This window comes from Musa acuminata, chromosome BXJ1-6 (assembly GCF_036884655.1).
Source record: "Musa acuminata AAA Group cultivar baxijiao chromosome BXJ1-6, Cavendish_Baxijiao_AAA, whole genome shotgun sequence".
In the NCBI taxonomy this organism is placed as follows: Eukaryota; Viridiplantae; Streptophyta; class Magnoliopsida; order Zingiberales; family Musaceae; genus Musa; species Musa acuminata.
In genome coordinates, this window is record NC_088332.1 from 44,773,350 (window position 1) to 44,794,797 (window position 21,448).

General features: G+C 41.0%; 4 protein-coding genes, 1 non-coding gene and 1 pseudogene across 6 annotated transcripts; 2 read left to right on the forward strand and 4 right to left on the reverse strand.

Annotated features, from left to right (window-relative positions):
• Positions 1-181: 181 nt before the first annotated feature.
• LOC135677579 (protein rough sheath 2 homolog) lies at positions 182-1,393 on the forward strand (annotated as a pseudogene).
• On the reverse strand, positions 246-2,628 carry LOC103990164 (pentatricopeptide repeat-containing protein At4g11690). The gene has a single exon (XM_009409218.3). It carries the CDS (start codon positions 2,625-2,627, stop codon positions 1,152-1,154), a length of 1,476 nt encoding a protein of 491 aa, XP_009407493.2. The 5' UTR covers position 2,628; the 3' UTR covers positions 246-1,151.
• A 3,662-nt stretch (positions 2,629-6,290) lies between these two features.
• Positions 6,291-7,791, reverse strand: LOC135677279 (uncharacterized). 2 transcript variants are annotated; one of them, XM_065189425.1, is made up of 2 exons: positions 7,638-7,791; positions 6,291-7,493 (listed from the first exon to the last, which is right to left on the reverse strand). In XM_065189425.1, exon 2 carries the CDS (start codon positions 7,145-7,147, stop codon positions 6,464-6,466), a length of 684 nt encoding a protein of 227 aa, XP_065045497.1. In that variant the 5' UTR covers positions 7,148-7,493; positions 7,638-7,791; the 3' UTR covers positions 6,291-6,463. The 2 variants fall into 2 exon arrangements, with proteins under 2 accessions (XP_065045497.1, XP_065045496.1); XM_065189424.1 differs by having other exon boundaries at positions 7,631-7,781.
• Positions 7,792-9,084: 1,293 nt separating this feature from the next.
• LOC135677280 (protein ESMERALDA 1-like) lies at positions 9,085-16,205 on the forward strand. Its single transcript, XM_065189426.1, has 10 exons — positions 9,085-9,593; positions 10,226-10,295; positions 10,503-10,570; positions 10,690-10,778; positions 11,410-11,607; positions 12,405-12,609; positions 12,692-12,859; positions 14,025-14,192; positions 14,284-14,474; positions 15,470-16,205. Exons 1-10 carry the CDS (start codon positions 9,204-9,206, stop codon positions 15,630-15,632), a joined length of 1,710 nt encoding a protein of 569 aa, XP_065045498.1. The 5' UTR covers positions 9,085-9,203; the 3' UTR covers positions 15,633-16,205.
• A 922-nt stretch (positions 16,206-17,127) lies between these two features.
• Positions 17,128-17,337, reverse strand: LOC135677968 (small nucleolar RNA U3). Its single transcript, XR_010514797.1, has one exon. It is a non-coding gene; the product is annotated as a small nucleolar RNA U3 (small nucleolar RNA).
• Positions 17,338-18,127: 790 nt separating this feature from the next.
• LOC135677888 (uncharacterized) lies at positions 18,128-21,341 on the reverse strand. Its single transcript, XM_065190300.1, has 4 exons — positions 20,975-21,341; positions 20,070-20,166; positions 18,950-19,009; positions 18,128-18,540 (listed from the first exon to the last, which is right to left on the reverse strand). The coding sequence occupies exons 1-4, from the start codon at positions 21,256-21,258 to the stop codon at positions 18,460-18,462; spliced, it is 522 nt and encodes a 173-aa protein (XP_065046372.1). The 5' UTR covers positions 21,259-21,341; the 3' UTR covers positions 18,128-18,459.
• Between the last annotated feature and the right edge of the window lie 107 nt (positions 21,342-21,448).

A 21,448-nucleotide genomic window follows, 5' to 3' on the forward strand; every position in this document is an offset into this window, starting at 1 on the left:
TGAATGAGGATAAACTGCACTTGTTCGCATCTGCGGTGAGCGGACTTGTGGTGAACTTACCGAAAGTCCGTCAACCGATAATGAGGCCCAAAAAATTTTAAAACGTCGTCAGGCTTAGAAATTGCTCGTCGTTTATTCTGACCTGCGGTAAGCAGAACCCAGCCTTCGCTTTGAATCCGCCATGAGCCGTGGTGAACATACCGTGCGGCAGCCCGACGATAAAATGGCCCGAAAAATATTAAAACGAAAGCAAATTGAGACATTTCCTGATTCTTATTCTCACCTGCGGTCAGCAAAATCTAGATTATTGGGAGTTTATTTCGATTCTGCCCTGAAAGCCAAACGTGTTAGATCACTCCCATCTCCCACGGCCATAGTGGAACGAGATCGCCGCCGAGATCCCGTCACGCACGGCCAAGCGGCTCGGCAAGTGGTGGGAGGTCTTCAGGGAGACGCAGCAGAGGGAGGAAAGAGAGAGCAGCGTATCGACGTGCGGGGCAAATACGACGGCGTTTTCGAGAGCTTCGCAGAAAAGCTGGTCCAAGATCGGCGCGTTCTCCCACTGGCCATGGCCACGCTGTTCCTTCCACCGTGGCTGTCGAACGATGCCGGCTCCCATAGAACGCCTTCGCAGTCGGTCAAAGCCCTGGTTTCAAGCCGAGCGAGGAGTAGACGACGGCCTCGGACGGACAAGTGCTCGGCACTGCGCTGTGCCTAGAATGACCAGTTCAGAGGACGGCCACCATATGTCGGAGCTGGTTGACTGTGGCAGAGAATTAGAAGAAGGGCGGCGAGCATGCATGAAGCACAATAAGGAAGCGTCATGGAGGCTGAAGAGGCTCGAGCTGCAGCTGGAATCAGAAAAGGCTTGAGAGAGGAGGGATAAGATGGAGGATGACACTCAGGGAGGAGCGGCAGGCGGCGCCGGAGAGGATCGAAGCAAAGAACAGGGAGCAGATTGCAGGGTTTGAGGAAGTACGCCGAAGCAAAAAACCAGAAACTCGCCGAGCAGTGGGCTGCAAAGTATATTCTGCTGAGCAAGTTCCTTAAGCAGGTGGGCCGTCGGCGGTGGCCACCGGCCGTGATGAACGAACGGTGAGACCCATGTCTCGATTTCTGTGTGGGAGGCCAAATTAAGTGAAGTGATCCCGTCACTGCATGTCAAACAATGCTCCATTAATGGATTCACACGACTGCAAGCCCGAGTGTATCACTTTACTCAGCAAAACCTCGGCCTCTTGCCGCTTCCCATCCTTGCAAAGCACACGAATGGTCAGACCATAGCTTGCAGCATTGGGAACCATTCCATTTCCTATCATCTCCCTCAGCAGCCTCAGCGCCCTGTATGAACTGCCCTCTCTACAGTACCCATAAATCATCATGTTATATATCACATCAGTCGGTTTCAACCCTTTGTCGTTCATTGCGTCGAACAGCTTCCGGGCATCCTTCATCTCACCCTGCATGCACAAACCACGCATTAAAACACCGTATGTGCGAGCATCTGCCGCCAAGCCCGCTCTCTCCATGGATCGATGCATCTCGAAAGCCCTGTCCATGTCATCTTCTCTAGCAAAAGCATCGATGAGGATTGTGTAAGTTACGTTCGTGGGGGTTAACCCCCTGTCCTTCATTTCTCGATAGGCATTGGCTGCTCCTACCAAATCTCCAGCTCGAGAAAACCCATCGATGAGTACATTGTAAGTGATCGTACTCGGAGAATGACCATTTTGCTTCATCTGGTTCAATACACGAGAAGCTTTCACCATCTTTCCTGCTCGGCAATACCCGTCGATGAGAACATTATAAGTTACCAAACTCGGTCTCAGTCCAGCATCCTTCATCCTCACCAACAACTTCGTCGCGTCTTTTACCATGCTTTGCCTACAAAACCCACCGATTAGTGTGTTATACGTCACAACATTCGGCAACACTCCCTTCTCCGTCATTTCGTCGAACAACTGAAAGGCGAAGACCAGATCTTGACTCTTGCAACACTGGGACATCAACACATTGTATGTGTAGAGATTGGGAAAGACTCCCGCGCGCTTCATCTCGTCATACAGCTCGAACCCGGCATTGGAGAAGCCGTTCCTGAAGCACCCGCTGATCATGACGGTGTAAGTGAACTCATTGGGGGCCACGCCTTGTCCCTTCATCCGATCGAACAATCGCCTCGCCGCATCAAAGCTGCCTCTTCTAAAGCACCCATCGATCAAAGTCGTGTACATGACCACGCTGGGCGGCGAGCCGCCGGCCTCGAACTCCTCCATCAAGTTCGAAGCATCGTCGAGGCGTCCGGCGTCGCAGAGGCCGCGGATCATAATGCCGAAGCTGTAGGCGTCCAAAGGGACGCGGTTCTTGGCGTCGAGGAAGAGGGAGGAGGCGGTGTGGAGGAGGTCGGATGCGAGGAGGAGGTGGAGGAGCCGGTTGAAGGTGGTGATAGGTGGAGTGAGGCCGCAACGCAGCATTCGGTCGAGGTAGAGGGCGGCGGGGCAGGGTTTCTGGGATCGGATGTGGGCGTCGATGAGGAGGCGGAAGATGAGGGAGGTGGTGGCGGGGTGGTGAATCGGCTGGGTTTTGATGATCTTTTGAATGAGAAAGAAGGGGTTATGGGTTGAAGGCATGTCTTGCTTGCTTGCAGAATAATAGTTTTGAGTTCATCGATTATATATACTTACTTATATGTGAGCATATATTTATATAAATAATAAAACAGACCATTATAGAAAACAATATTTTTATTTTAATACATAATATATTTAAAATATTATTTTTAGTTTCTTTTATGATTTATATAAAATATATATGAACTCTAAAAACTTGATATCGGAAATATATTATAGTTAATTCGGACTTAAAAGTATAAACATAAACGTTCGGTGAATGCCCGGATATATACCGAAAGGGAATTGTGTCACTCTCTCAAGAGTTCATATTTCAAATTATCTATTTAGAGAACATAAACTCTATTCCCTTTGCTATAAATAAGTTCCTCGTAGACCTAAAATCATCATGCTTGCCTTATAATTTGAAAGTATTGTTCAATGTCAAACAAAAAATTCTCAAGATTCCTTCGAACTAACGCCCCCATAGCAATGTGATTTGGGTGCCTTCAAGTTTTATATTAGAGTAACACAAGTGTAATATTAGATATGAGTTTCGTTATGACTTCGTGTAGGTGCTACATAAAGTCTTTGGTGTCTTTCGTTAATTTATCTACTCGGGACTCATTCCTCCTCTTACGAGTTTTCTACCTAAAGAAACTTTCGTTGCCATCCTCTAGACTCACTACGAGAATATCAAGATGGGTTTCTATAGTTGTAAACCTCTTCTTATAGTTTCTCTTCTCAGTTAGTACTTTAAATTATGCTTCCTCCACTTACGGAGAATAACCAATTTCTTATTCGTCATTTTTATTATCGTGCTCCTCTTGAGTAGCTCTAATAACTTTAGAGTAAGTTTGCACTTACAACCTACCTATTGTTGCTTGAGCCAATGATTCAAGTTGCCTCATCTTGCTCAAGTCACTATGGTACTTCAACATGGTGAGATTATGAATTTTCGTTATTTGGTCGAATTGCTTAATTGAATCTCGCTTAGGTTTTGAATGACTTGTAAAAGAGCAAATTGATTAGTTCCAAAAATGAATGACGGACAAGTCCCGACATCTCGAGGACAGTTTTATGAGCAATTTAACAAACACTTAGTATGCAAGAAGAAAAAAAAAAGAAAGAGAAAACAAGAATTTTAGAAGGTAAATAAATTATCACAAGTTCATAAACGTGGGTGTAGGACACGTTGGTAAGTTCCATAGGCATTATATGAGAACTTGTGAATCTAATTAATACCTAACACTATCTCAAATGCTCATGTAACCTTGTGCCATTTGGTGATTCTAAGATATTGAGATAGTTGATATTTTGGTTCGCATTGAAAATTAGATCAATTTAGGATAGTTTTACCCATTCTAATATGTGGTTGTTCTGCAGCCCTATAAATTATTTCTGCTCATAAGTTTTAAACAAAACTTATAAAAATAAGATAAAATATATTACTAAATATTATTTACAAGCAAACAAAAATGATGAACGATCGATCGAGAAGGTGTTATGTGTACGCAACGATGATTGTCCATGACAGTATGGAAGATATAAATAATTTTTTAATTTTTTTTCCAACGAGCTTCTTTTATTCCTCCAAATGCAATAGTACAAAAAAAACACAATAATTTAGTTAAGTCAGGTATATTAATATTAAACATTAATTTTAAAACATCATTAACAAATTCTAAACATCCTCATGACAGTCTTTTAGCCTTTTAGCGACGACGCTCTAAAAATGAGCATAATTTTTGTAAATGAGATCATCCATTAAATTCCCCATGTCAACAAAAAAAATTCCAGTACATGTAATGATATCATCAACTCCCGACCCCTCAACTTATGAGATCTTATTTAATTTATTCCAATAACATAACACACTATGCGTTCCTTCTTATCAATCTAAATTATTTATGAACCGAATAAAACATAATGGATATTTCAAAATAAGAAGTCTATCATTCATCGACACAAATCAATGAATAGATCCGATCATTATTCGGTTCAAAATAGACCTGAATCATAATCAAACCGATTAAGAATCGGAATTATACCGAATTAATGATCCAATGATTTCAAATGATTGAATTCTGATTTGATTCCAAACTAACAAAAAAAAACCTAAATTCCTTCCGAATGATGAATCTATCGCTTCTAATAATAAATGACTAATTGAAGAGACATTTTTTAAATAAAATAAAAATTTAAAAATAAAATAAAATTAAAAATTAAAAATAATAAATGACTAATTGACAAGACTCTCGTTACGACGACCGACGCATAGCTTCTTTTCGGGGGAGAATATGATGAGGATAGTGATTATGATAAGACTCGGTTGACGTCAGATGACGCCTGACGCCTGACGCCTCGATCAATGCAACAGCACCAGGTCAAACGAACCAAAACGTTGGCCGAGGCACATTAACGCCTACTCAAGTCCGGTTCTTCACGACATGCCAACACCAGTGTCGGACGTTACCAGCCTGTCCCCTACAAGAGGGCACATCAGGAAACGGTAGGCTTCCCTATAGATACCTTCGCATTCCGAACGAAAAGGAGGGGAGGAGGAGAAAGAAAAAGAAAGACGCCCATAACCATTATCATCTAACTTGATCGTTGAAGGGGTTGAGCCGAGCACCTCGACCCGACCTTTGTGCACGTGCGAAACTGAAGGGCCCCACCGCCGGACGCGAAGACGAGAAATTCCTGCCCGAAGGCTACGATGACCCTGTCCCGACCATCGCAGCCGAGCACCTCGACGGGCTTGAAGGCCGTCCCGGAAAGATCCCCCGTCATCCGGGCTCGAACCGAGCCGCGTTGGCCCTAGGCCATGGCTCAAAGTTGTTTCCCACGGAATCGGAATTATACAGAATTAATGATCCAATGATTTCAAATGATTGAATTCTGATTCCAAACTAACAAAAAAAACCTAAATTCATTCCAAACGATGAATCTATCGCTTCTAATAATAAATGACTAATTGAAGAGATATTTTTTAAATAAAATTAAAATAAATGAATCGAAAGTTCAAAAACTAAAATAAAAAAAATCAATTCCTAAATCCAAAACCAAAAATTGCTTGCAATCGATAGTCCGATTCCAAAATTTCTCGCTCTTGGTAGGTGTATTAAGCCGGAAAGGGAGGCGAGGTCGGTCCCACCGGCCATGATGAAGGAAAGAGGCGTGAGAGGAGAGAGTAAAGCATGCAAGTGGTGTCCCCGTCTCCGCCTTTGGTGGGCCAGCGGGAGCGACCAGCATTGGGTCCTCTTCCTATTTGCCGGAAAGAAACGGCTCCTTCACGGCCACCACCTGCCATCATCAATTCGTCCGTCCGTCCGTCCGTCCATCCACCCAACCAACCAACCTCACCTACAAACCCATGATTACCCGCTGCTCCTCCTTCGTCAAAAAGCATCTGCTGCACCTACGCATCCGGTCCCCCATTTGCATCTTTATCCAAAGTTTCCCTTCCCACCCAAGGAAGAAGAAAGGCCACACGATTCCTCCTGCTCACCTCAACCATCCAAATTTCTTGAAGATGCTGTGGTACCCTTCGGTCATGTTCTCCTTGGCTTTCAGTTCCAGCTAGAGCAAACAGTGTTCCTTAGGATAGGACAAGCACCTGCGAAAGGAGTTTGAGTGTCCGAGCTTCGGACCTCATGGCCAGCACAGTGAATGAAACAAGCATTCGCATGCACAAGTAATCTCACTTTTCACTGAAACAAGGGCGATTCTCACATCGAAGGAGAGAAAAAGAACTATGGAGATTTAAGTGGCTGTGGCCGTCAAAGAATTGAAAGGCATCAAAGAGAGAGAGAGAGAGAGAGAGAGAGAGAGAGAGAGAGAGGGAGGAACAAATCTTAGTGTGCCATTGCAACGGGATTCGGGAAAGCGATGCTTCGTTGGCTGGGCAGTGCGAGCATGGCCGTGTGGTCCAAGAAGTCCTTGAGGGCCACGACCGCCTCGAGGATCCTTCGTAGGTCGTCGGCGCAAGAGAAGCCGGCAGCTCCCAGCCGCCGCACGGCGTAGACGTAGAACGTCAGGCACCCTTTTCGGAACTTGAACCGCGACATCTCGCAGCCGGCGAGCCCCCGGATGAGCCTCTTGTTGACGTCCCCCAGCGGGATCATGCGCGGCCACAGCCGGTCCACCGCCACCTTCATGCTCTCCGACTCGAAGACGAAGATCACCGCCTTGGACTTGTTGGTGCCCAGGCCGAGGGTGAGCGTGTGCCATGCATGATGGGCCAAGATGGTGAAGTTGGTGGGCAGGTACGTGGTGGTGGAAGGGAAGGGAAGGCTCTGGCACTGGCTGAGGCAGGACGGGGGGATGTCCAGAAGCCGCAGCAGCTCCAGCGGCGTCGCCTGCCGGACGGTGAACGACTTGACCACGAATTGGCCGCCGAAGCGGATGCCCTTGACGTCGGCGCTCGGCTTGAAGTGAGGGTCGCCCGTCGCAGACTTGTCTCGGCGAGGAGGCTTTTGTGGCTGGCTCTTCTGGTCCTTGTGCTTATGTTTCTTCTTCTTCTTCTCCTCTTCTCCCATGTTACCTGCTTGCCCTTTGGCAACTGCACTTCTTCGTGCTATGCTGTTTGATGACTGAAAAGAGCTCTAGTGAGGTCCCTGGTCAGGCTCAAGTTCTCTTTCTTGCTTTGTTCTTTTAGGTGTCACAGCACACCTGGTCACCGGAAAGGGTCCTCCACTTTCCCCTTTATACGACGGCAGAACCCTACTGTATGGTGACGGAATCAACATGATCAATGTTTCTTCCTCTTCTTTACCGCTTGCATGTGACTTACCGTCGTCAATCCGTACCGTCTTCTTCCCACAAGCAGTTCCTGTAACCAGAGCAGGTTGTTGATCTGTGCCTAATCGTCATGCCAGACACGATCTAAGAACAAAGAAGAAGGCCAATTCAGCAACCAAAGAAAGAAAAGTGAGCGGAGTTGCCGCTGTGGGTGACTACCGATCAACCACCATGCTCCACAAAAGTAGGTACACTTAAATTGCTTGCTTCGGGATACGTACTACTTACATCGACCGAAGGCCCTGCTTTGCCGTCATTAATGCAACGGAGATGCCACACCTACCAACACTTGCTACATTTCCCAGAATACATGCACAGTGCGCAGAAAATAGGTGGATCTGAGTCGGAGACATCCTTATTCATGTATAGTTCATGAAACATGCGGTTGCGTAGTAATGGAAGATGATGCACAGGCATCGACAGGACCACCGTGCAGCGAGCAGATGATCACATGATGGCTTTGCACACTACACTCGCGCTAAATTCTGATGCGGCGATGTGGACGTCGTTCTTAGCACCCTGTCGAGAATCTACGGATCGTTATCATGGAAACACGTGAACAAATTAAAGAGAGGTGCGCAGCGAGAGGAATTTAAACGGCATCTTCGACTGTCATTTCTTAATCTTAATCAGTTCGATATAATCTAGATCTATACATGTTAAATTATTCGAAGTATCTCTAATATAAAAATATTGTGCTATTAAGGTATCATTTATACGAAGGTTTTTCATTTGATCTTTTCAATTCGTAATCTGATATTTTTAAATGTGAGTTTGAGTAATTCGAAAAAAAAAAAATTCTCGAAATATGTTTTTATATTTTAAAGGATAAGATAAAAACTTGAGACCGTCTTCTTTTCTATAAAAGATACTAAGAAAATTTATGATCGTCTTCTTTATCATAAATGAGAAGGAAGATTGTGTTTCTCTAATTTGAATTTGTTTATGTAAACAGGCAGATGAGTGGAAGGTAACTTAGACATCTTATGACAACCATAAGTCGTTTGACAATAGATTTCCTATCAAAAATCGAGATTAATTTTTTCTCTGATGAAAGAAGGCTCATTGCTAATGTCGTATGACAACAGTGGTACCGTGCGTAACGACATTTCGTTTAGGAGCATGAGTCCTATATAATTGAATGCGAGAGATTAAGACAATCATGAAGAGACGTTAAGGATTAGTAGAAAAAAAAGGAGCATCAAATGTGAAAACTAATTTTTTTTTTCAAAGAAAAAAGTCAAGAAAATTAAAAATTATTTTAGAAAAAATCATATAATGAGTTGAACCAGCGACGAGGGACTAAAACCTGATGCGCCAACGAGGTTAATGACATGTTTCGGTTTGACCTCCGCATCCCACTAATTGGCCCCACACCACTCAATTGGGTCTGGTAATTAGAGCTCTAATTCATGGCACGAGAATCCGGTAATTTAGCTCGTATGAAGGTGGCGTGATGATTTGCCAGAACAATTGAATTTAGGATATGTCACATATAATGTGTGCCTTCCGAGACGGCGCGGGCCAACCGAGCTCGGGACCCACAACGCCACCGAGTAGCGTGCGCCGCACTCGGGGGCTCCCCCAGGAGTCCCGACACCGCCCTCCTGTATCCGCTTACCGCGTGCCACCACGCTGTCTCGCTCCTAAGAAAAGAATACAGCCACCCCGGGGGAAGCATCCACGAGGCCCCCCCCACCCCTTCCCCACGATTTTGAATCGCCCCCGGTTGCTCGATCCATCGATCGAGGGTGGGCGAGTGGATCGAGGCGGATCGATCGGTGGTCGACGGCTATGCAGTACCACGCCTACAACCGCTTGGGGAGCGGCGGCGCAGGCGGCGGCGGGGGGACGCCTTCGCCGCCGGCGTCGCCCCGGAGGTCGCCGAGGATCCATCGGAGGGGCGGGAAGACCGGCGGAGGAAGGGGGGCGACTCTGGCGCCGCCGCGGACGCTCGCGCAACGGATGGCGTGGATGCTCCTCTCCCTCCTCCTCCGGCGGCAGGCCATCTTCCTCTTCGCGCCGCTCTTGTATGTTGCCGCCATGATCTTCTATATGGGAACCCTGCCTCTCGATAGCGTTCCCCGCATCATCTCCCGCCCCGCCCCCGGTTCCGTTTACCGAAGCCCCATGTTGTACGAGCGCCTCCGCGCTGACATGGAAGCCGATAACTCGTCCGATGGGGTCAGTTTCTGAACCCTAATTGAACCTCTTAAGCTGCTTTTATTCGCAAATTGATTTGGATCCGAGCCTTCGTTTCAGCATCTTCTTCTCTATTATTTTCTCTCGATGGGGTTCACTTGGGCAGATTTCTATATCAGAATATCTAGATTTTTCTTGCATCTTCTTGTAAACCTAAGAGATATCTAGGCATGAACTTTGACATATCAAGATCATAACGTCACTGGTGCAATTACTTTTAATCGTCTTTAATTGGCATAATTCAGTTCAAATTCTTGAGTAGATTGTAAAATGACAATGCATTTGGTTTGGATGTTTCGTGATAAAACCTAACACAACAAGCATTAATATTTTTATCTTTTTCTTTCCACATTCTCTCCCAAGTTCAACTAGAATACAATCGTTCTACCATTTCTTATTCTTATTGTGGGATTGGAGGATTTCTGCTATCAACTGGAATGTACTTTAACTGAGATAAGCCGTCAAAGGATTAGAGTGTGCTTATACAGTTGCAAAACTAGGAATCAAGACTTTCAACTAAAGCTGTTGTCGCAAAAATAGTAGGCACAATTGCAGTTGATACATTTTTGTTGGATCACTTCACCTAATGACTGAAACTTTGTGTGATTCTGCAGTTAGCAACTGTGTGGAAGCACTCTTTCAAGGATGATAGGTGGCGACCCTGCATAAACACCTCTGCTGATGGTAAGGTTGTTCAGTGAATCTCATAATTTTTTGACTTCTATTGCTCTTTTTGTAAAAGAATTTGCAACTGGAGAACATATATCTCATGCAATCTATATTTTTTTTCTTCTTTAGGATCTTGATTGATTTTACAATCTTCATCAACATACTTCCTTGTACATGTATAATCGAATGCCTATTTGAACATCTTTTTTTTATTTTTTGCAGTATTGCCTGATTCTAATGGTTACATATTTATTGAAGCAAATGGTGGCTTGAATCAACAACGGACATCGGTTGTTCCCTCCTCTTCGCAATGACCTTTTTTTTTCTTTTTTTTTTCGTATCCTCCATTCTGGGTATGTTATTGTGCTTATTTGGTCATTTATTTATGCATTTTATACTTTTTCTGCAGATATGCAATGCAGTTGCTGTGGCACGATATCTAAATGCGACACTTATTATTCCTTATTTTCCGTACCACAGCATTTGGAGAGATCCTAGGTTATTATCATATCTCCATCTCATTTATTTCATATATAAGTTTTAACCTTTTGTTTTCATTTATCATCACACTTATGTTCCATAGTTAATTTAAGCAAAGAAGAATGGTTTTGTTTCTTTGTAAGCGCCCATAATTGGCCCACAATTGCAGCTCCATCGTATTTTCTGTGGACAATTTGACAACCTTATATATAAAGGTTCCTTTTGCCACAGTGGACCGCGGTGTACATCTTTGCTTTGGACAACAATGACTGTTTGCTATTTGACCAAGATGCAATATCACGACTATTTGGGCTCAGCTACTGTTCTGCTAATTGTAACCAATTAAATGCAACCCCCCTTATCCAGCCATAGGACCAGCTGAAAAAGGCAAAATTAAACAGCACAGAAAGAGAAATAGATATAACAGTGGACCATTATATGCATCTTTTGCATTGAACCTTGACTGTCGGTTATTAGACCAAAAGTGAAGCTTAATATGGAGCAGTCTATTACTTGGTTTGTATCATTGATATTTGTATACCAAATTTTAACTCCCTTTTTTCTGGTTAAAAGTGCTGGTTTTTATTACCTAATTCAGCAACAAAAGATTCATGAAGTTGTTTTCTGAGGTATTTGATGATTGGCACAGCAAATTCAATGATATCTACGACAAGGATCACTTCATAAGTACTCTCATAAATGAGGTGCGTGTCGTTGACAAGGTCCCTGAATTTTTAATGGAACGGTTTGGTAACAACATGAGCAATGTGTTTAACTTCAAGATAAAAGCTTGGTCATCCATTCAGTACTACAAGGATGCTGTTCTTCCTAAGTTAGCTGAGGAAAAGTGAGTTCCTTACCTCTTTGTTTCTGTCATTTTCAATTATTAACTTGGAAGTTCAGAGGACCACCCGGGAATTTGTATATCACAATCTATTGTGGTTTTTTCCGTCATGCTACATTATCTATGTCACTGTTGTTTATCTTAATAAATTTGTTTTTGCATATGACAAATTTTCTTCTTCTTTCGTTATCTTGGGGTATAAGTTGGTGCTGCATTTTCAACATTAGGCTTTTCGTGCCATCGCAAATTGGGTGCCTTTTGATTGTGTGGACATTTCGAGTTATTCAATCTAGTTGCTACTTGTATTTCTTTTCTTGTTGTTCTTCCATCCTTTTCTTTTCGGCACAAGTTATAGGGGTTTGTTAATGGTATTGAGAGTAAAGAAAGACGGATTAGTTATATCTACAAATTATATAATGAACTCTATATTTGACATTTTAGCTTGACAGAAAATAGTTATAAGACTAAAAGTCATAAATTTGTCCAAAGATCAGGCCAATTAGGTAAAAGAAACTTTAAAAATAGTAGGACTTGATGGTTGCTATTGAAATTTGAAGGAGGTTGGGAATCATGGAGTAGTTTGGTTAATTGGTTTTTTAATAAGGTTTCAGAAGTAAAATATTGTGTCTGATTGTACATTTAGCTGCATTCATAAATTACAATATTTATCTGAATGAGCTAATATTGGTCATCGTTTTATTATTTTAAAGCATTTAGGTACTCTTAGTCTCGTGGATATAAACTTCAATTATGATAGCTCTGGTGTCACTTAACAAAGTTATGTCTGCAATTTGAATCAGGCTGATAAGGTTCTCTCCTTTTGCAAATCGGTTATCATTTAATGCCCCCTCCGCAGTTCAGCGTCTAAGATGCTTGGCAAATTTTGAAGCATTGAGGTTTTCAAATCCTATAACAACTTTGGCTGAAAATTTGGTCTCTCGAATGAAAGAACGCAGTGTAGACAATAATGGGAGATATATTGCTGTGCATCTGCGATTCGAAGAGGTATATTCAGATTTGTTTTGATGTCGCTGAATCTCGTGTTGTTTGGTTCATATGGATTGGTTGTATTTTCCTTTTTCTCCAGGATATGGTTGCCTTCTCTTGTTGCATATTTGATGGCGGTGAAGAAGAGAAACAGGACATGATTGCTGCGAGAGAGAGAGGTTGGAGAGGAAAATTTACTAAACCTGGTCGCATCATTCGACCTGGAGCAATTAGGATAAATGGAAAATGTCCATTAACACCTTTAGAGGTATAACCGATTTTATCCTTTGTTATGTGAAGTGTCTAGTAGTTTTTTTTATGTTGGAATGATCTGCTGATGGTCTTTTAGTATCAAATCGTTACAGTTTTCTTTTAGCGTGTTGCTTACTTGTAAGGTTCACTCAAGGACATGAACTTAATTTAATAGGAGATATGAAAAGAAAATTGAATCATCATTTATGCATGTAATTATTGCTAATATTATGTTTTCAGATGATCAACTTGATATGACCATATCATGACACAAATGTGAAATATTATCAACGGTTTAATTATCTCCTCATTGTTGTTGCTTTCCCTTTAAATTTTCAAGTCTCTCAGTTTTGGTTGCATTGCTTTTTTCTCCAATCGTTGCCGCTAAACCGTCCTTGCTATCATTCACATGGGTATATCACAAGGTTTAGTAACCACGACTAGATAGGGCCATATCTGGGTGCAGTGTGATTGACCATTACTATTAATTTCCTGTTACCACTCTTAATAGTCACAAAATCAACCTCATGTTGTCGGAGAAATGGGTATTTGTTGCTCCCTTGTTTTCAGATAAGTGGCACATAAATAGATCTCTCGTATATGGCCTTTTGGTTAAATCAATTTCTTCTGGATCTGTGGAAACTGATTCTTATTGCTATTGACAATTTGACATTTTGTCTAAGAAATTAGATTCTGCATTTCAAGGGGGTTTGGCCATTTTATTGATCTGCATGTCAAGGATAAGATAACTGCAAAATGCTGATGCATCTGATTTCATTGCTTTAGTGAGCAAGTTGGTGTATATGCAACTGAACTTCATTGCTCACACTTTGATTAGAAAAATCATTTATTTGATTTTTTCATTATATTGCAATAAATACAAGAGGAATACAGTTAAGATATCGAGTCTCTGGAAAAATTAATGACTTTGTCATTGGATAGTCTTAAGACAGAATAATGCACATTGTGAGGTTAGCATTGAAGAATAGAAAGTAGTGTAGATGCCTTATTAGTCTGCATTCATCAACATAAAGCAGGTAAACTCACTTATGTTTTCACAAACCATAATTTACTTTTTCCACTGATTGGCAATGTTAGCTTGGCTCCATCGCTGATGCTTGAACATAAAGTTCTACTTACGCATCCTAGGCATACTAATGCACTTCAGTTTTTGGTATAAGGTTGGTTTGATGCTCCGTGGCATGGGTTTCAGTAATGACACTGCAATTTATTTGGCTTCTGGGAAAATTTACAAAGCTGAGAAGACTATGGCTCCCCTTCTTGAAATGTTTCCCCTTCTACAAACTAAAGAAACACTAGCATCAGCAGAGGAACTTGCTCCATTTGAGGTATTTATGTTTTATTCATTCTTTTCGAAGCACCACATTTTGATTTGTCTATATTTTCATGTTATTCACGTAAAATGACTATTTCCTGCAGAACTATTCCTCTAGGATGGCTGCAATAGACTACAGTGTCTGTCTTCACAGCGAAGTGTTTGTGAGTACTCAAGGCGGAAACTTCCCTCAGATTCTGATCGGCCACAGGAGATACTTGTATGGTGGGCACTCTAAGACTATCAAACCTGACAAGAGGAAGTTAGCGTTATTGTTTGATAATCCAAATATTGGGTATGTCAGTTGACCTGCTATTATTACCTCATTAAATTTTATCATGTTTGCCTTTGGAATTTAGCATTTTCAAGTCAAGCAGTTTTGTGGCCTATAAATTTTAAGCAATTGATTAGTTCTACCATTCAATAAGTTAATCCAATCTCAGTTAAAAAATGAATTATTTTCGCTAGTTAGAAAGTAGAAAGTTGACAACATTATCTTCTTGTTGCTCGATTGCTTTCTGTCTCAAGTATGTGGTAGTCAACTCACAAGACTGTATTAGATTGTAATGCGTCTACCAAATGGGAAATGCTGTGGGTACCTTTCAGAAAATAGTTTTATCTGGACTGTAGATGTGTAGGGACATGTGGAGAGTAATATTGCCTTTCCTCTCCATTCTTAGATCCAAGAATATGAGAACTTTACATGTCAAAACTTTATTAGACAATTATATCCTTGTTTATTAACTAACAAACTTGGACAATCTATGGCAGAGAAGGTGCATAATTACCCTGTTAAATTGAACGGTGTTTTCTATCTAAATTTTCTATCAGCTTAAATTCATGCTGGCTGTTATGCTTTGACTGAGTGTGGACATTTGAAGATTAGATGAAGAGTCTGAAACACCTCAAATAAATCTGCATCCAGTATCCTTATTTGTTTCTAGTTAATGTAGGTGTGTCAGGGAAAGCAGTCTCTGTACTGTAGTCTTCTAGTACCACATGTAGACTCATTTTGAGTGTGAAAGTTTCCTACCCAATGATTTGATTTTGCTAATTATTATATATAGCTGGAAACTTTCCAGTCAGTTTTTGGAGAAAGGAAGTTTCATTTAAGACAATCGTTTATATTTATATACTGCTATTATTTTTGATTGATATTCAGTAGACCAAGGATTCCTTTTTGTTTATCATATCTTTTTTTTTTCACATATGTATGTCATGCATGATATTCCTAGTAAAGTGTTTTTCATGTTTACATGATGTAATACATTTTACCTGCTTATTTCACAGATGGAAGTCACTGAAGCGCCAATTGCTAAACATGCGAGCTCACAGTGACGCCAAGGGAATTGAGATGAAAAGACCAAATGATTCGATATACAGTTACCCATGCCCTGACTGTATGTGCCTCTCAAACAAAACTGAAATCTTGAGATCTTCATCAGTTCGATAGTATCAGTTCCAAGGAATTTTTGGTTGACATGTATAGTGATTCAACTGATGTTGGAGTCGATGTGCCATTCATTCTTTCATTGGCCTCTTGCGAGAGCACCATTCTTTCCAAGTTTGCAGGCTCCATTCAGACTGCATATTGCTATTCTTTACGGTCTGGGATTACTACATTTTTATAGTTGTCAGAAGAGTTAACAGAAGATGGGAACCTAATCATTGTCACCCGGGTGGGTGCTGTCGGACACTTCAACATGCATTCACAACCTCTGGATCCATAATACCCGGAAGTCATGTCTCCTGGCAGTTTTGGTGCTCATCGTTGTAGGAGTGTCTTGTATATTAGTCAATTCTATTCCACTTGAGATGCAAGCCAAGCATTTGAGACAGCAACCTTTTGGCTTCACTGTTGTACCTTCATTCTTAAACAATTCTTTCCTAAGGAGGTAGGGAGTCATTCTTCTTTCATCTGTAATCACAATGGTTAGCTTTAGAATATTCACCCCATGTGAAGGGTGAGAAGAGTCAGCTGTGTTGTGATATATTAGGTTATTCAATTTTTTCATTATTTTATCAATTGCGGCGTCAAGGTTGATTAATGGTGTGCTGTATTGCCAATTAAATTGCATCCAAAAATAAGTTCTCTGGTTTGTTAGAAAGGAAAATTGGTTTTGGTGGTCAATGTTCTTTTCACATATTCTAGTGTGAGAATTTCTCTTTTTTGTTTTCCGCGACAACGCTATGTTACCTTTGTATTTTTTTGGAAGGAAAAAAAAAATCTGTAACTCACAATTTTGATTGGTCTGAGCTTTGGTTCGGGACCGGGACAATATTTTGTTGCCTTTGTATTTTTTTGGAAGGAAAAAGTACCTTAAACAAATATTTTTTCGAAAAAACACTGATTGTTGGGATAGAAACTTGAATTTTTGGAGAAAAAAACACTGTTACCTTTGTTTATTTTTCCTGAAATAAGAAAAAAACAGCTGGAAATAATTTGTTTGAATAACAAAGTGTATTTTTGAAAAAAAAACATGAATTAAAAATTTTCAGGGTTTGGGTCTGTCAAGTAAGAAAGTGTATTTTTGAGAAAAAAACATAAAATAAAATATTTTTCGCAAAAACACTGTTTATTTTTCCTGAAATAAGAAAAAAACAGCTGGAAATAATTTGTTTGAATAACAAAGTGTGTTTTTGAAAAAGAACGAACTAAAAATATTGTGGTTTGGGTCTGTCAAGTAAGAAAGTGTATTTTTGAGAAAAAAACATAAAATAAAATATTTTTCGCAAAAACACTGTTTATTTTTCCTGAAATAAGAAAAAAACAGCTGGAAAGTGTATTTTTGAGAAAGTGTATTTTTGAGAAAAAAACATAAAATAAAATATTTTTCGCAAAAACACTGTTTATTTTTCCTGAAATAAGAAAAAAACAGCTGGAAATAATTTGTTTGAATAACAAAGTGTGTTTTTGAAAAAGAACGAACTAAAAATATTGTGGTTTGGGTCTGTCAGACAACCCCAGAATCACCCCATCTGGTGCGAGGACCAGCTGAGAACGATCCTCTGCGGCCTCAATCATACGATCTTAGCCATTAATCACGCTCTGATTCTGAGGTCTTGTGTCATCAACCAGATTATGATGCCTGTCTGCTTCGTACTCGAAGTAACAGTTGTACGAGCCTATAGAACAGATCCTGTTCAAGTAAGGTCGTGCCAATTGATCTTGCTGGGCTTCAAATGAGTCTATTTATCTTTCTTAAACAGACGATGTGGGACTATAGGCAGTGACACCGAAATGATCGACGGCCGTGATCTTCTGGGTTGGAATAGATGATGATGTTCGAACCGTTATCTCCTACCTTTCTTTTGCTAGACTCCTTGTTCGTGTCCGAGACGGTCTCCGAATCCACCCGAAAGCTCACTATATAAGTTAGAAGCAGAAGCCGAAGCAGAGAAATCCACGAGCGAGAAGATATGGAGTTCAGGAATAAGGAGAAAAGCATCGCTAAGTTGGAGGCAGAAGCAAAGCTGGAACAGCAACAAGTGAAACCAAGCACAGTCGTCGACGACGTTGGGTTTCACACGCCGACATCAAAGTCGCACAGGATTCCGTCGTCTTCCACTTGTCCGCCGGCGCCCAGGAAGCCTCCGCCGCGCTCGACGAGGGTGTGCAGCAATCCAGCTGAAGGCCGAAGCAGTGCTAAGCTTTCCCTTCGATTTGACGACTCCACCCTCGGCCTCGATGCCTTCATCCCGGTGGCCATGAAGCCGCGAGCAGGAGACGCCGCCATTGTCAACTGACCCTCTGCTCTTGGCGCCACCGCACATACGATTCTTACATCTAAACAAATTTCCTAGTGATTGTTTTCTCTCTTTTCTTTTCTATTTTGTTTGATGGGATTACATGTAATCCGATTATTGGATTTGAATAAACACATCTGAAAGTTTCGGTTTTGCATGGATTTATGTATACCGATCTTAATTACAAGGAACGAACAAGAAAAATCACTAAGGATATCAAACAAATGAGATACAAGCACAGAGCAATAACATCGATTGTACGATGTGATTGCTTTAGGAAATAGAAATAGATGACATTGAGTACAGCATTAGTCATCCATCCGACTAATTGTTTTCCGACAGCTGAAAAAGCACGATAATATGAGTCAAAATGATATTGGATTACGGGTCAAGTCATTCATGAACTTCCACTAGACTGATCAGAAACAAACACTGTGTGGGCATCGCCGAGGCCACCAAAATAGGAAGTCAGAAAGCAACAAGTATTCCAGCATGCATCCTACGTCTCTTTGAACTAATAATGCCACCTTCAATCAAGCGATCTTCTTAACGATATCCTGAATGACTTCATCCATGTCGAGCTTCTTCATGGGTGTGAATGGCCTTGGCATATTCTGCAAGGAAATGAAGGAGGTGAGCTACTTATTCTAGTAAAGATGTCTTTTGGTGCTGAGCAACTTGATCAGCCTTCAGGCCATGAAAGAGAAAGCACTTTAACCAGATTAATGACCTATAAATACATATAGAGTAATTTCTTGAAACCGTGTAATACCACTTCAACCAGATAAAAGAACTAATTCGCCACTCTTTCCCTATCAGCTTGATTCATCCATAATCACACACAAACTAAGATCCTTAATTTAGTAAGGACTAGTCATCAGCATTTCGATGAAGACTGTGTGAAATAGCTATCCGATGCACGTTTGCGTGCATCCTAAGCAAAGCCTGTGAAAATGATATTGTAACAAGCAACCAATTTTCTAAAGATAATATATTAATAAGACAAGATTGTACAAGAGTTACCAATAATGAAACAAAAATTTGACCGCTTTCCTCACGTATCTCGAAGCATCCCCGTCGTGGCTGCATATATTATAGAAACCAAACCAACCGATTAGGTAAAGAAGAATAGAATATGACAGAATCATGAATGGCAGATAAACATTATTCATTTCCGTTAATAAGAAGAAAATATACTTTTCTTAACCATGAAATGTTATAAATAAACATACTGATTTACTTATATAATACCACCTTGTTTGGGAATTTGGACAGCAGCACTTAGAGGAGTGAATGCATTGTATTATAAACATAGCAAACTTAATCTGTATCACAATTTACCAAGTATATGATGCACAAAACCCCATATGCTTAAGAAAGATAAATAGGCGAATAATGTTAAGGCACTGTACGGTTTGCATGCTGACAGACAAATAGGCGAGTCAGTAGACTTGACTATTTTCATATGCTTTGTAAGAATTTTGATGATTTTATCATCTTTAATTCATACCATGATTTCATCCTAACCAATTCTTCAATCGCTGGTCTATCATTTATGGCCAAAAATTTAAAATCAATTGGACGTTAGGACATACTAATAGACTGTTGTTGTTGAATAAAGTCCTATCATATGTTCACTATGCATCTTATACTTTTACACTATCAAATGACTTCAACAGTTCAACTTGACCGGAGGCTATATTTTGGCTGAATTTGTGGATCAAATAAAAAAGATTCATGAAAATGCAGTTTATATATATGGATGGACTAGCAGGAAATAAACGTAAAACTTTTATGTTTACAATCTCACATTCGCTTGAAACAGAAACAAGATGCTTCGAGTGTGCATTCGACTGCAATAGGAGTTACCAATACATAATTGGACAACATTACACCATCACAAACATGACAACCATTGGAGATTCAAAATTAATTCACAATATAAAGTATGAACTGAAGATAAACAGTTACATGGTTGACTAAATATCAAACTGCTTTATTTTCCTTTTTTGCAACATAACATCCATGAAAAGGTGCTCATTGTTAAGCTAGTCAACAAGTTTCCAATCTAGCTTCATTGCGTGAACCATTTAAACAAGCAATGCCCTGGAGAAAAAAGTTCCAACTGCAAGAAGAAGCATACCTTCTCAGGATTAATTGTAACAACTGTTCCAGGCACAGCACTTTCAAGGCCTTCCTTCACCCTTATGGCCCTTGTCTTGAAGGAATTGCATTGTTTGCTGAAATGAAATGATCAAGATATAATGCCAAAACAATCACAGTAAAACCTTCAAAAGAGCAATAACTAGAAGTCTCAGTTACCAAAACAAATCATAGCAGTTGCCCAAGGCACAAGTTAACATCACCACCTTAAGTAAAATAATATGCAGAGCACACAACACTGTTCCTTAGAAAGCACATACAGACCCAACATGGGTGCCATAGAAAAAACACAGGAATCAATAAATACACATAAACCTGACTCTGAATTCCTTATATTATTTATTTTCACTAAAAGTCATAATACAAGATTTAGGATCAAAACAATACAAGAAGCAGAAATGCAATTTTACCATAATTAATAACTAACAAATTTTCGGCAAAAATATAAAAACAATGTTCTTTAATATGTCTACATAACTGTTGCAGTGTTCAAAGTTGTATATACTAAATAGGAGTGCTTGCAAGGAGTGTGTTCGGATCATATCTGCCACATGACATATAATCTAAAACATGCAAAAGGAAAAGGTGTGCGAGAGAGAGAGAGAGAGAGAGAGAGAGAGAGAGAGAGAGAGAGAGAGAGAGAGGATATTTACCATATGGATTTCTAAAAATGTTAAATTGAGAGGATTGCAAGGAGCAATTTTTATGTAAATGGATTTCTTGTAAGATAATCTCGCGGAAAAGAGAGAAAATGTCATGGATTACTAAAAAGGTTCGAAAGATCCAACGGTTCCATGCAGAAAGGGATGTCTAAAACCCTAGTTTCAATCCAACAAAAAGAGCCAAAATGCTTCTTTTAATCGGTTAGAAAGCAGAAATACTCACCACGCCTCGATGATGACGGTCTTGGCGGAGACGTCAGTGTTAGCAGGTGGGGCAGCATCGGGGGCTCCGTCGGCATCGGAAGCCTTTTTCTTCGCCTTCGCATCATCAGCCTTCACCTTGGCACCGTCCGACTTCATCGCGTTCCCGTTCAACGAAACTTTGGCCTTCTTGGACGGCTTCTCAGCCGGAGGATCCGCCCTCTTCCCGGCGGTGGCGCTCCTGGTCTTCCTGGGCGAGATGGTCGGCGGCGGAGCAGAGCCCTTCGCTTTCCTCTTCGGTGCCATCACCTAACTCGTTCACCCTCTTTCACCGTCTCTCTTTGAACGCGGCTTCGGCTCTCTCGCTTTCTTCTACCTCTCTCCTCCACTCGCGGCGTTGTACACGAAGTGTCCCCAGCACAGTGACTGTTTTCCCGCCATTTTCATATCTGGATGTGGTGACGGCCGGTGAGAGTAAGCCGCTGTCACCAATAAT